General features: G+C 40.0%; 1 protein-coding gene across 4 annotated transcripts in view; it reads right to left on the bottom strand.

Annotated features, from left to right (window-relative positions):
• Window positions 1-15,058, bottom strand: part of USP3 (ubiquitin specific peptidase 3) — a 103,043-nt gene that overhangs the window by 69,903 nt on the left and 18,082 nt on the right. The window contains exon 2 of one of the 4 annotated variants that reach the window (XM_005861082.2): window positions 9,612-9,629. The exons of 2 other annotated variants lie outside the window; for them this stretch is intronic. In XM_005861082.2, the coding sequence (XP_005861144.1) occupies window positions 9,612-9,629 (18 nt within the window). Of the gene's footprint in view, window positions 1-8,981; window positions 9,096-9,611; window positions 9,630-15,058 lie in introns of those variants that run through there. One more of the 4 variants, XM_014535493.1, reaches the window with a different exon arrangement.

The following is a 15,058-nucleotide window of genomic DNA, read 5'->3' on the forward strand; positions in this document are numbered from 1 at the left end:
TTTTTTTTTTTTTTTTTTTGGGCCAGCTTTAGCTCTGGGGCCTTGCTGCTGAAAACATAGATACAATGTTGTGGTCCGAGCCCGGCTGAATGGAAGCCCTTTTCTGGGGTTTTGTTTAGCTTCTTATTTGCAACATAGTATATAGTTGCTTAGAGTTGCAACTGAGAGGCTGGCAAGTTAGGCGGGGAACGTTGGAGTCTGCAGCAAGCAAGCCTCCCTGCTCGCTTCAGTGCCTGGCTGCCGGCCGCCATCTTGGCTGACAGTTAATTTGCATATACTCACTGATTAGCCAATGAAAAGGGTAGCGGTCGTACGCCAATTACCATGTTTCTCTTTTATTAGTGTAGATTGCTTGACCTGTTGTTTACTATAGATTAGGAACCAAATTCTACTAAGTTAAGGTAAATTTGTAGATTTTTTAAAAATATATTTTATTGATTTTTTACAGAGAGGAAGGGAGAGGGATACAGAGTTAGAAACATCGATGAAAGAGAAACATCGATCAGCTGCCTCCTGCACACCCCTTATTGGGAATGTGCCTGCAACCAAGGTACATGCCCTTGACCGGAATCGAACCTGGGACCTATCAGTCCGCAGGCCGACGCTCTATCCACTGAGCCAAACCAGTTAGGACTGTAGATTTTTATTCAGTAGAGATAATTTCTGTCCAACAGGATCCAAAGGTTTTACTTCCCTGTAGGACATGAACCAATTTTGTACCTACTTAACAATTTATTTAAATGTTCTTTTTTTAGTGTCAACATACACTCAATTCCTCAAATGCTTTTGGAATCAGCTTTACCATCCTGCTGTTTCCCTAATAGTGAGTTAAATAAATCTATGACATATGGTCATTCTATATTTGTCTGGGAGGAATGGAGTGGACAAGGAAGAATAAAAGAGCACAGTGATATTCTGACCAACAGGGCTCTATTTTTAATAGTTTTATATTGATATTTAGAAAGAGAGGAAAACAAGAGGGAGAGAGAAACATCTATGTGAGAGCACAACATCAATGGCTGTCTCCTGCATGCACCCCAACAGGGATCAAGCCACAACCCTGGCATGTGCTCTTGATTGGGAATCAAACCAGCAACCTCCTGGTGCACTGGATGACCCTCAACCAACTGAGTCACACATGGGCCAGAGCTCTAACTATTCTTGAATATGAACGCTTTGAATGTAAAACCCCTTTCCAGTTAGCCAAAGGCCCTACCTGTCTTTAGGGTAACTCACACATTTACATTAATTGCCAGGGCCATCCTAAAGGTATCTGAGTTTTTACTCAGTTGGGTCCAATTTTGTTATGTTTTTATAAGCTACATGACAGAAAGGCTAAGAAGGATACCTGCCAAACTGCTAACATTTTAGGCAGGTACATGAGAAAACTGTTTGTGGAGGGAGACTGTTGGCTTTTCATTTGTACACTCCTGTGGTACTGGCTTTATATCAACAAGAAGATGATGTATTTATAGTTTGAAAAGAAAGTCCTAAAAAGTATATTTTTAAAAAGGAAAATAACCCTATCTGGTTTGGCTCAGAGGATAAAGCGTCAGCCTGTGGACTGAAGAGTTCTAGGTTCAATTCCGGTCAAGGGCACATGCCTGGGTTGCAGGCTCAATACCTAGTAGGGGGTGGGCAGGAGGCAGCCAATCAATGATTCTCTCTCATCACTGATGTTTGAATCTCTCTCTCTTCCTTCCTTTCTGAAATCAATAAAAATATATTTAAAATAATAAAGTAAAAGAAAAATAAATTAGAAAATAGCTTACATATTCATGGTTTGGGATATAATTTGCAGAATTGAAAAACTACAAATATTAGAGTTTTGTTCCTACAGCAAATCTCCTTTTTTTTCCTCTTAGTAAATAGTAAGAAACCCTGTAACTCAATCTGGGAAAAAATAACTGTTGAAGTTTAATATTATCCTCAGATAATTGTTATAATAGTAACTATGGGCCCAATTTTTTAAAAATATATTTTATTGATTTTTTACAAAGAGGAAGGGAGAGGGATAGAGAGTTAGAAACATCCATGAGAGAGAAACATCGATCAGCTGCCTCCTGCACACCCCCCACTGGGGATGTGCCTGTAACCAAGGCACATGCCCTTGACTGGAATCGAACCTGGGACCCTTTAGTCCACAGGCTGACACTCTATCCACTAAGCCAAACCAGTTAGGGCTGGGCCCAATTTTTTAACTACCTAGAGTTCTTTTTAATTATGAAATATTTTTTTATTATTTTAAATGAAGGGAAAGAAATCTACAGTTAAATCACTATTACTTTGATGTGTTTCCTACCGAGTGTTCCTTTCCCCCCCTTATAGTTGTAAATATACACACAGTACATAAAATTTTATAATCTAACTATTGGCCCAGTGCACGGATTCGTGTACATTGAAAGGAAATTAATTAGAAGGTTGCCGGCAGGGCAGGACTGGGCGAGATGAGCCGGACATGCCCTGGAGCCAACCTACAGCAGTCCCTCCCCGGCCAGCAACACCTGGGGCGGTGCCATGGCTCAAAGGGCATCTGCAGAGTGAGCAGGGTCCCTCTGGCAGGTGGGGTCCCTCAGCCTGGCCCTCGGGATCGGCCGAAACCAGCTCTCCGACATCACCCAAGGGGTCCCAGAGTGTGAGAGAGCACTCTGCAAAGTTGCTGTCATACAGGATGTGGAACGCAAATGCAAGTGTGCAATAAACGAGATTCGGGGCCGACAGTGCCCCAGCAACAACATAACCCATGACCCAAGGTGGAATCGTGCGGCCCCGCGAGGAATTGGGCTCCCTCCTCTCTGGTTCTGGGGTGCGTCACCTGAAAACCACAGCTGCCAAGTCACCGTAGCTCAGCAGTAAACCAGATTCGGGGCTGACAGTGCCCTAACAACATAACCCACGGTCGAAGGGGAATCGCGGGGCCCCACGAGGAATTGGGCTCTTTCCTCTCTGGTCCCGGGGTACATCACCCGAAAAGCACCACTGCCAAGTCACCGGAGCTTGGCAGCTCCTGCGTTGAGCATCTGCCCCCTGGTGGTCAGTGCATGTCATACCTACCAGCCAGTTGGCCAGTTGCTTAGCCTTTTATGTATATAGACTGGTGGCCCGGTGCACGAATTTGTGCACATTATAAGAAAATTAATTAGAAGAAATATTTTAATATCGCTATTCGCCCTCTCTCTATAATAGAAGTGTCAACCAAATTCACGATCTACAATGGCAGATCGATAGGTGTGCAATTGGCGCCAGCAAGAGCTTTATATGTATCGCGCATGCAAGAGTCAACTTAGCCTTTTATAAATATAGAATAAACTTGCTTAATTAGAACTGCTTTCTGATTTAGCTAAACTTTTTCCAGCCCAGTAAAGCACCCCAACTTCTCTTTCAGGTAATTGTCAGCAACACAGCAGTAAGTATCAACACAAAGAAGATTATTATTGTAGATCATGCAGGGAGAACAAAGGGTAAAATATTTAACTGCAGCAGTGTTTGACTATATTCTGCACAGTGAGAAAACCTGGTCATTTTCAAGGTCCACTAGTTCTTCTTTTCAGTCAGATCAAGTTTCTAAGCTTTCTAAATCTCCATTTTCTGACTAATGAAAAGAAAATAGGATTCCACCAAGTCTCCTATCTACCTACTCCAGGACTTCTGTGAGGATCAAATGAGATGAAGCACAGGAAAACGCTTCACAGACATTTGGTTAAAGTGTAAAATGTTTCCACCTGGCTATAAAGCAAGTCGTGTTCCTGGGCTGAAGAAACTCCAAGGAGGCTAATCACTAGGGAGAGGAAGCTGGGCATTGCTATGTGATGTCATTACCCAGCGCCCTCAGTGACCATTTCTGGGCTAGGCTGGGCTGTGGGCCGCATTTTGTGCCATGGGGTCTTGGCAGCATTGGCTACGATTTGGTGGGGTGTTGCTCTGGGGTGGTGGTGGGGCCTGTGTCCCACTTGGGGGGAGCCGAGTGTTGCTTTGTGGGCACCAGGTCTGCCTTGCCATTTATTGTTAAATGGCCTGTCACTAGGAAGAGGAAGCTGGGTGTTGCTACGTGACATCATTACACAGTGCCCACTACCACTGTTTCTGGGCTGGGCTGGGCTATGGGCCGCATTTTGCACCATGGGGTCTCGGCAGAGTTGGCTGTGATTTGGTGGGCAATCACTCCAGAGTGGTGGCGGTGCCTGTGTCCCACTTGCAGGAAGCCGAGTGTTGCTTTGTGGGCGCCAGGTCCGCAGTGCTGTTTCTCTATAAATGGCCAGTGTGTGTCATGGCAGCTCCTGCATTGAGCATCTGTCCTCTGGTGGTCAGTGCACGTCATAGCTACCAGTCAGACAGACACTTAGTATATTAGCCTTTCATATATATCTACACTAATAAAAGAGAAACATGGTAATTAGCGTACGACCGCTACCCTTCCCATTGCCTAATCAGGGAGATATGCAAATTAACTGTCAGCCAAGATGGCGGCCGGCAGCCAGGCAGCTGATGCGAACAGGGAGGCTTGCTTCCTTCAGTGACAGAGGACTCCAACGTTCCCCGCCTGCGCTGCCGGCCTCTGAGCTTCAGTTGGAAACATTGTAACATTTATAGAAGATAAACAAAACCCCAGAAACCTCCTGTCAGTCAGCCGGGATCTCAGAGCTGGAGTCACAACATTGTTTCGAATACAGAAAAACCACTTCTATCTAGTTTCAAGACATTTTCATCACCCCAAAATAAACCTCAGACCTATTAAACAGTTACTCCTCATTCCTTCCTCCCCTCAGCCTTAGGGTACTTTTTTAAAAACTTAAAATTAAGAAATTGAAATATTAATAAAACTTTCTGAGATAATCTAGACTAGATTTAGAATACATTGTTCTAAATTCAAAAACATGAAGAAATGCATTCAGCCCCACCAGTGTGGCTCAGTGGTTGAGTGTTGACCTATGAGCCAGGAGGTCAGAGTTCAGTTTCTGGTCAGGGCATATGCCCTGGTTGCAGGCTCACTCCCCAGTAGCAGGTGGGCAGGAGGCTGCCAATCAATGACTCTCATCATTGATGTTTCTCTCTCTGCCTCACCCTTCCTTTCTGAAATCAATAAAAATATATTTTTTAGAAGAAATGCATTCAATATACCAATAGTGGAACAATCTCTCTCTCTCTCTCTCTCTCTCTATATATATATATATATATAGAGAGAGAGAGAGAGAGAGAGAGATTGTTCCACTATTGGTATATTGAATGCATTTCTTCTAAAAAATATATTTTTATTGATTTCAGAAAGGAAGGGTGAGGCAGAGAGAGAAACATCAATGATGAGAGTCATTGATTGGCAGCCTCCTGCCCACCTGCTACTGGGGAGTGAGCCTGCAACCAGGGCATATGCCCTGACCAAGAACTGAACTCTGACCTCCTGGCTCATAGGTCAACACTCAACCACTGAGCCACACTGGTGGGGCTGAATGCATTTCTTCATGTTTTTGAATTTAGAACAATGTATTCTAAATCTAGTCTAGATTATCTCAGAAAGTTTTATTAATATTTCAATTTCTTAATTTTAAGTTTTTAAAAAAGTACCCTAAGGCTGAGGGGAGGAAGGAATGAGGAGTAACTGTTTAATAGGTCTGAGGTTTATTTTGGGGTGATGAAAATGTCTTGAAACTAGATAGAAGTGGTGGTTGTAGATTTTACTAAGCATCACTGAATTGTGCACTTTGAAAGGGTTAATGTTAGGTTATATGAATCGCACCTCAATAAAATAAATATAAGTAGATAAATAAGTAAGTAGGTATTTAAGACAGGAAAGAGGAGTGACAATAAAAGAGAATACTGACTTTCAAAAACATTGGAAACAAGTGACTATACCTTTTAATAAATCTCAAAAAAGACATTCTGAATCAAGATACCCAATTTCTTCTATCATAAACATTTATAATAAGAGAGTGAAGACTTATTAAGTCTTAATAAGAGAGTAAGGGAGTTGGTCTTGGCTATTTAAAGGATAGTCCTCTGAAGGCTTAATACTTTCACACTGGAAAAAAACATTTGAAGGCTAAGAGTTGTAGAAAATAGGGTACGATAGGCATTCTAAAGCCATATATTGCATTGATTTGGGGCATATTCTCTCTGTCTATACACACCTTATCCAAATTAAGAACCCTTAATGTACTAAAGACAATTATAAAATAGAATGAAAAATACTGGCTTTAAATTAACCTAATTCTCAATAATTATGAATAGAACAGGTCATAGCATGAATAAAAGATACATATAATCTTAAAGTCATTTATTTTAAACACCGTAAGGGGAAATAATTTAAAAAGGTAGTCTCAATTTATAGACAGATGAGTTCAAAAGTTTATCTGTAGGATGAACCTGTTTCCCATGAGAACAGTATTAGAGGTACCCAGGCTCTTCTGTAAAACTCTAAATGAACCATAACATAACTGAATTTTTATAAATATATGATAGAATAAAATCATAATCCCTAAAATATTTTAAGCTCTAAATTTACTATGTATTCAGTATGACATAAAAATATTAAACTGAAGGTTTATTTTAAAATTTGTAAGTGCTAGTATTTGAGAGAAAGAGAGTAATCTGGATGGAAAGTTGTAGAAGTTCATAAGGTAAGTTTGAGAATTAATATGCTCTCTTTATTATACCTAATTACATTTCAAAGTCATTTGAATTTGCAGTGTATTTCTCACACTGTTCCACTTGGCCACAGCAGGGTCATTGGACCTCATAAACAGAGACTTGTCTTCTTTCACTGAGATTATAAAATTTCTTTAAAGTTACTCTCTCCTCCAGCAATCTCTCATTGGCTTCAATTCTTCCAAACCCAAGTTCAGTGTCTCTTCTCTCAGTCTCTGGACATCTCAGCCTGAAGGTTGGCACTACCTAGGCTCCCTCCACTATTATTCTCCTTCAGGTATGGCTGCAGAAACCTTCCTCTGGCCCACTTCTCACCCCAGCCACAAGCTCTGCAAGGTGTCAGCAGGCCTCTTTGGAGGAAGTGGAGAACCTTGATCCTCTCCTAAGGCCATTTCTCCAGAAGGTAGAAGCTGTTAACACATGCAGTGTGGGGCAGAGGGGTGGAGGAGCACAGGCCTCTAAAACCTGCTCACTCTCAGGTCTTCTTCCTAAAGCCCCCCAAAATGTTAATCCTCGGGAACCAGGGGCACAGAGGCAGAGGGGAGGCATCCAAGTGATCTAGAAACCAAAGTGGTTTTCCACCCTACTAGTCCTGGGAAAGAGAATCGTAGTGTGCTCCTTTATCAAGAGAGAAAGAAGGGCAGAAAACTAGGGAGTTCGGCGCTTAACACATTAAGTGCCCAGCCTGTTTTGTCTTCCAGACAGAAAGTATAGTGTCGGTCACCGGTGACTGACTGGGCACTTAAAGTGTTAAAGGAACCTATTTATACAGGGATATTTTCAGGTTGTGTTCAGGAGACAAAGAGTTCATAAGACAAAATGGCATGGACACCAAATATAACATTCTTTCCACATAACCAATAATCTTCAAAATCCTTCGTATTCACTACACAGAACCTAGTAATATAGACTACATTTGATATTCAAGGCCTATCAAGGATTCTCCTAGAATTCTAAAAAAATATTTATAAAATATGATGCACTTAAGGTTTATGATACAACTTAGTCACTGTCTCTACACAGAAAACAGTTCAAGCACACAGCACTAACAGGCAAGCCATTTACAGTGCATCCATTATTGAACAGTTGCTGCAACTGGGAGAGAGGCCCTTTATCAAGAATGCAAAAGGTGAGGATCTGATGACCTGGATTTTAGTCCTGGCTCTTCCATTACTAGCTATAGAACTGAGAACATCACTACTCTCTGGGTCTATTTCTTCACTGTAGTTAGGTGATGAGCATGTCGCTTCTAATCATAAAATTATTCAAAGAACGTAAGGCAAAAAATAGATGAAACAATCATGTTATCTTCTCCTATAGATAAAATTTTTTCAATTCTACTTTTCACCTACTTTTCTTTAAAGGCTTAACAAAAAACAATTAATTGCTAATGTAGTATAATTTTCAAAACCAACAGCTTTTTTTTCCTGCCTCCCACCACCCCCGAGAAGCAAACACATTCCACCACATTGTCCATCAGTAACAGCAACTCACTGCAAATGCGAGGTGGGAAGTGTGTGGAATCACTGTTCAAAACCATCATAGGCAAACATGCTGCTACAACAGTAAAGCTCAGAACATTCCCACCAACGCATGCAGAATTGTTAAAGTTCAACACTCTAAAAATATCAGCAATCCATAAGAAAATACCCATAATATGCATTTCTTACTAAGTAAATTCATACATACTATATGCTAAGTACTATTGCATCCACTTTATGACTATTACTTCATTTAATCCTTTACAATCCAGTGCGATGTATATTGTTATTTGGCATGTTTACAAGGCAAAGAGAAGTTATGAACTTGCTAAGTTAGTGACAGAATTGGAACTCAAACTCAAACAGTGTTTGCAATCATTTTAGTTTTAAAAAGACCCCATTCTCTATGTTTCTGTATATATACACTGAGTGGCCAGATTATTATGACCACCTGACGTTTGCAGGCAAATTAGCTATAATTTCGCGCTGAAGTTGCTAGAGGGCCAGACCATTATAAATAGGGAAGCAGGTTGTTTACCACGACAGAAGTGATTTTTTTCTCAAGATATGGGTAAACAACGTGATTTAACAGCCCTTGAATGTGTATCACGTGTATCCTCAAGTAGAGAGGGCAACAGGAGATTTTCTCTTACAGAGCAACCGAAGGTGCCCAGGGCCAAAGGATGATCCAAAGCAGAGCTTGGGAAGCTAAGGAGAGGTCTAAATAAGGCAGGAGGAAGAGACCAAGCATGAGCACCAAATTCAAAATGGTTGGAAGTAGAGGTTTGGACTCAAGGCCAAGATCATAGGAGCAAGAATTCACAACCAAGGCAAGGAGGGCAATTATGAAGCAAAGTTTATCTTGGTTGTCTTTCTCCTTTGTCCCAATGAGAATATTTTCCACCTTCCTCCTTCTGGCAGCTCCCTCTTGCCTCAGTCCCATTCTTATTCAAGGTTAGCAATCAATTTCTCCTGAATCATTAGATAAGTAAATTGTTTCCTGCTGAAGTCATAGTTCAGTATTTCTCATAACCATTCTCTTTCCATTTAATGGCCCTCTGATAGATTAAAGATAGCGACAAATTCTTTTGACACTCTTCTCATCGAGACAGGTCTTTGTCTGCATTCCTTGTAGGGGCAGGCTCTGGAACTGCCCCGGCCAACTGAATGGCAGAAGTGACTCTGTGTCAATTTGCAGGTCCAGGCCTTAAGAAACTGACAGGTTCCTCTTCCTATTGCTTGGAGGCTAGCTTTTAGAGAAGCCAACCACCATATAAGAAGTCTGATCACCCTGAACCAACATACTATAAGAAGCCCAAACCTCATGGAGAGACCTTGGAGAATATGACACTTGCCAGGGTGGGGGAGACTGGGAGAGGAAGAAAGAGAGACAGAGACCAGAGAGCACAGAGGCTCCAGACATGCGAATTAAGAAGCCATCTTGGGAGAGGACGTTCCAGCCCCAGGCACTCCAGTCACAGGTACTCCAGCTGATGCAACACCAGCTAAATTCTTTCTGAATTCCTGACCCAGAAAATCATAAGCAAAATCAAATGGTTGTTTTAAATCACTAAAATGTAGGATAGCTTGTTATGCAGCAATAGATAACCAGAATACCACCTGTAGAAGGAGGGATATCAGTGATACAGCATCAACCACTCACCCCCACCAAACAACTCACTGGAATGATTGACGCTGTTGTTCAGAAGTGAATATGGGAACCTTCAAGACTTTCTACCCCATAAGAATCAAAACTCTTTAAAGACTAGACTATCCCCTCTGCAACAGAGATAGTAAGAGTAAAGACATAGCAGTCTATCATCAACTAATCTGTTATCATCCTTTGGGCTGGCTCTTTTTGTGGCCCATCAATATTTTAATAACTCAAATCCAGATGTGCTATCATTATCATAAGGCAGAATAATTCTTTCTTGAGCACAAACATCACTCCAAGTATTGTTCAGTATTGTAAAAACGACCTTCAAAATCTCAAAAACAGTACGTATTCCTATAGTAACCCCAAAATCTGGGTTAAATCCTTAAGAAGGTCATTGGCACTTGCAGAATTCCTTTTCTCATTAAAAGCTACAAAGCCTTACCCTTCATTCCTTTTGCGTCACCGGATTATGTTCTTTAGAAGCATTCTGGGAAACCTCAGATTTTATTGAAGGTTGAATTTGAAAAACTGACTCTGAATAAAAAGTTGAGAACATCCTACTCCATCTCTGTTTCCAATTCTATTTTTACTCTAAGAGTTCTGACACATTCCTCTGCCAGCCTGACTTGATCCCCATCATACCAAGTGATGTCTCACGCCAGGCCTTTGAAGCTGGGATCAAGAGCCCACATCCAAACCAGAATCCCAAGATTTCTGCAAAAATACTCACACTTTTCTCTTCACGCTCTCAGTCAATTGTTGCACAGAGGCCCAGAAGGAGGAGTTAGGCAAGGGGCACACTGACCAGAATTCTGCTCCACTTCATTTTTAACTGAACTGAGCAGAGGCCTTGATGACTTGCCCATGACCTTTAACACTACCAAAAGAACTCCTTCCTTCTTTAATACAAAAATGTACCAAACTGACTGGGTTACTCTCATAGAAATGTAATGCTACTCTGTAGATTCAAACATTTTACAGTGCTTGCCTGAGCTAGATAGTTTAGTTGGTTGGAGCATTGTCCTATACAGCAAAAATGTTACAAGTTTTATTCCAGGTCAGGGCACATATGTAGGTTGAGTTCATCCCTGATTGGAGTGCGTTCTGGAGGCAACCAATCAATGTTTTTCTCTCACATTGATGTTTCTTTCTTCCCCTCTCCCCTTCCTCTCTCTGTAAAATCAGTAAAAAAACATATCCTCAGGTGAGATTTTTTAAAAAAAACATTGTAGAGGACATGTGATATATAATGAAGTAAGCAGGGGCTTCAGAACCAACAGTCTTAGTTTACCTTCTAGCTTTACCATTCTTTTACTCAAAAACTTAGGGGAGTTGTTCCAGAGTCTACTTCCTCATCTGTAGAATAGAATAAATACCACCTCTACTCACATGACTATGGTAAGGATTTCATGAGATAAACAATATAAAGTGTACAGCAAAGGGCCTAACAAAGAGAAAGCACCCCATGATTGTTAGTGCCTTCCCCACTATTTAAATATATCTTTATTGATTTTAGAGAGGAAGGGAGAAGGGAGAGAGAGAAACATCAATGATGAGAGAGAATCATTGATTGGCTGCCTCCTGCATGTCCCCTACTGGGGATCAAGCCCACAACCTGGGCATGTGCCCTTGACAGGAATCAAACCTGGGACCCCTCAGTCCGCAGGTTGACGCTCTGAGCCAAACCAGCTAGGGCTGAACATATATTTTAATAAGCTTATTTCAAAACTGATGTAACTACCATAACCACCTTAATATAAGAATCATTAAATTTTATATATGCAATGTAAAATACACACCTTAGGAAGCAAATGCATTTTAGAAACAAATTTTGAGAGATGTGCAAGGAGGTTTAGAAACATTTAAGTAAGTATAGAAGCAACTTAGGTGTCAAACCATACTGAAATATACCGAACTCAGAGGTATTCAAACAGAGATTAAATTGTGATTCACTAATCTGATCGATCAGAATACACCTTAGGTATTCCAATATCCAATACAATAGGGTTAGAGGCCAAGTCATTTAAAAATATTTTTAAATTTCTAACTTTTGTTTTAACAAAGAAATAAATAGGAATGATTTCAAAGCATTCTAGATTTAAGATAGGGTGATCAGCTTATTTTTAGGGACCAGTAGGTTCAAACTTCTACTCTAAATAAAACACTTCTTCTTTTCCACTTTATTGCATGCTTCTCTTTAAGGTGCAATGTCCTAGGCTCTTAGAGGCTAATTTTGAGACTATGCTCTAGCCTACTTTCTCAACCTTTTCCATGTCAGGACATGCACAGAAAATGATAGCATCTGTAAGGCATATGCACACAAACTGAAGAGGCTTCTCAGGGCCAGAAGGGATCTGCTTGGAGGCTGTAACCACCCTTAGGCTGAGATTATTATCTCAACCCACATGTAATCCATTCATGGCTCCCCTGATGGGAAGCCATGCTCACCAATCTTTTACATGGTTATCTAGCAATGTAGGAGGAAGTCCTCCTACTCCAATGCCCACTTGTTTGAACAAAAGACTGGAAGTCATCAACCACCTGAAAGGGCCAGCAGAATTATCTGGCAATTTAAGATGCCACTCCTCTGAGAATCTGCAGTTTATAATACCCCTAATGCTCTGAAACCTATCAGAGAAAATAGATGCCCAAATCTTTATTTCTATCCTATGTAAAACTGTCTGTTCCACTGCCATTCTATAATCCCAGGGAGCAGCCAGTCAACAGTATGACATGAAGGAACCTAAAATGAATTAAATTAAAAGAGAGAAATGCCAGAAATAGATGAGTCTGAGTAGAGGGTGGTAAAACAGCATTGCTGAATATGTACAAGCAATAGTCAACTGCTTAAAATGTACCTGGATCCAGAGCATATGATTAGCTACTACTGACTAAAAATGTTTCCATGGTCGCTTCCAGGTCTCTGATTTCAAGGTTGCCCAGGCAGAAAAATAATTACAATAAAGTATTTCACTTCAGCAGTCTTGAACACATTTTTAAGATCACAGTAAGAGCTCAAAGACAGGAGCAGGCAGACATATATCTTGAAGTATTCTTTTAAAAAAAATGTTTTTATTGATTTTTAGAGAGAAAAACATTGATGTGAGAGAGAAACATCAATCATGTGCCTCCTACACACACCTCCAGCAGGGATCAAACCCGCAACCTAGCCATGTGACCTGACCAGCTATTGAACCAGCGACCCTTCGATGCTTGGGACAATGTTCAACCAACTGAATCACACCATCTAGGGCTTGAGGTATTCTTATAAAATCACTTACATATTACTGTTCATACAATTAGAAAGTTAAAACTTTTCATCTTCCTTGTAGACACCCAAAATACAAAGATGTATTTATATAAGGCTATCAGTTGCATCATTATTTGTAACTATAATATGTTGGAGACAACCTAAATGCCCTAACATAGGAGAGTGTTTGAATTCGATGTGACACATCCACAAATGGGAGTACTATGAAACTATTAGTGCTATCCAAAATATACTGTTAAATGAAAGAAGCGAAGTCCAAAAGAGTATACTTAAGCTTGCGACTTTTTGTGAGAGAAAATAAGAAAAGACTCCTATATTTTCATAAAAAAAAAGAAATGCAGGAACGATAAATCAAAATAATTGGTTGTCTACAAGGAGTGAGTGGGAATGAGTGGAGGGGTTGGGTAGTAACACTTCTAGATACAGTTTTCATTTTTGGAACCATGCTAATGCTTTACATACTCAAAAAGTAAATAAAAATCAGCAAGGATGATGTGCAAAAACATCTAAAATGGAAATTAAACAAAAACAAATGAACTTAACTGTATGTCAAATAAATAATATGTGTAGTAACAGGAGGGAGACTAACCCAAATAACTTTTGAACATATACTTTATAAAGACAAAAAGAACTGTAAAGAAATACTGACCTCTAGTTATAAGGGTTTTCTTTGCAGTGGTATGGGTTAGCAGTTCTGGAACTACTTTCTCTGATTATGGCATTGAGCAAATGAGTACATATGTTGGGGATAATGGGAACCAGATTATCAGTGTTGGAAAAGGGCATTACAAGTAAGGAAAAGGGCAAGACTACATCTGTAGTGTGAAGTTGGAATTATAGGCATCAATATAAACTATTGGTTTTACACACACACACACACACACACACACACACACACACGTATAGACATGTATATTTGTTTTTCTTAGCTCTTATCCACTGAGAGATCTTAGCTTATAAACATCATTTATTCCCAACAAAAAGAAATGAGTGCTACTTAGAGAAATGGCTGATTGCAAGCAAGGCTGGGGCAGGCTGAGTACAAGATGAGCCTGGAGCATCTTATTGTGCCAGAGTAAGAAAGAGCTCAAAGAGCCATAGAAACTTGTCAGAATTATGGCTCTGGGGGTTTCCCACTAGCCAAATCTAGGACATTTTGAGCCTCAAAATAAATAACAAAATATCGCAAAATAAAGTAAAAATCTGAGTCCATACTAATAAATAAACAAGTGGGAGAGAAAGGAAAACTTTCTCTCATAGAATATCAACTAATATGTTTAGAAGAAATACAAATTAGAAGATCAACATCTTGCAACTGCCCTAATAATTACTGATTCAGTCAAGAATTATCAACGTGTGATAAGTTTAGGTGAAAGTTTGGTAACGAACAGGATATATATACGTACACACAAGGTGGAGCAAAAGTAGGTTTACAGTTGTATAAGAAACAGTTTATTCTTGTATTATTATTTATTAATTACTGTATTATTTTCCACAAGAACAACCATAAACCTACTTTTGCCCCATCCTGTGCATATATATGATCTCAAAGTCACTCTTGTATGAAAAGACAAAAATAAAATAGATCTTTGAAGAAAACCTCTAGTCTGACAGAATCTTTTTAAAAAGAGAAAGAACCCAGAAGAAACAGAAACAATGTAAGGAGCAAGGAAAACTTTATTTATTTATTTATTTTAGAATTAATGCAAATTTTATTTATTATTTTTTTTATTATTCCTACTTCTTTTTTTTTAATTTTTTTTTTATTGCTTAAATTATTACAAAGAGTATTACATGTTTCTCCTTTTTTCCCCCCGCCCTTGACAATCCCCTGGCCTCCCCTACCCCCCAGTGTCTGTGTCCATTGGTTATGCTTATATGCATGCATACAAGTCCTTTGGTTGATCTCTTACCCCGCCCCCCCCCGCCACCCTCCCCGGCCTTCCTGCTGTAGTTTGACAGTCTGTTCGAGGCAACTCTGCCTCTGTATCTATTATTGTTCAAAAGTTT

The sequence above is a fragment of the Myotis brandtii genome, unplaced genomic scaffold, assembly GCF_000412655.1.
Source record: "Myotis brandtii unplaced genomic scaffold, ASM41265v1 scaffold144, whole genome shotgun sequence".
Taxonomy (NCBI): domain Eukaryota; kingdom Metazoa; phylum Chordata; class Mammalia; order Chiroptera; family Vespertilionidae; genus Myotis; species Myotis brandtii.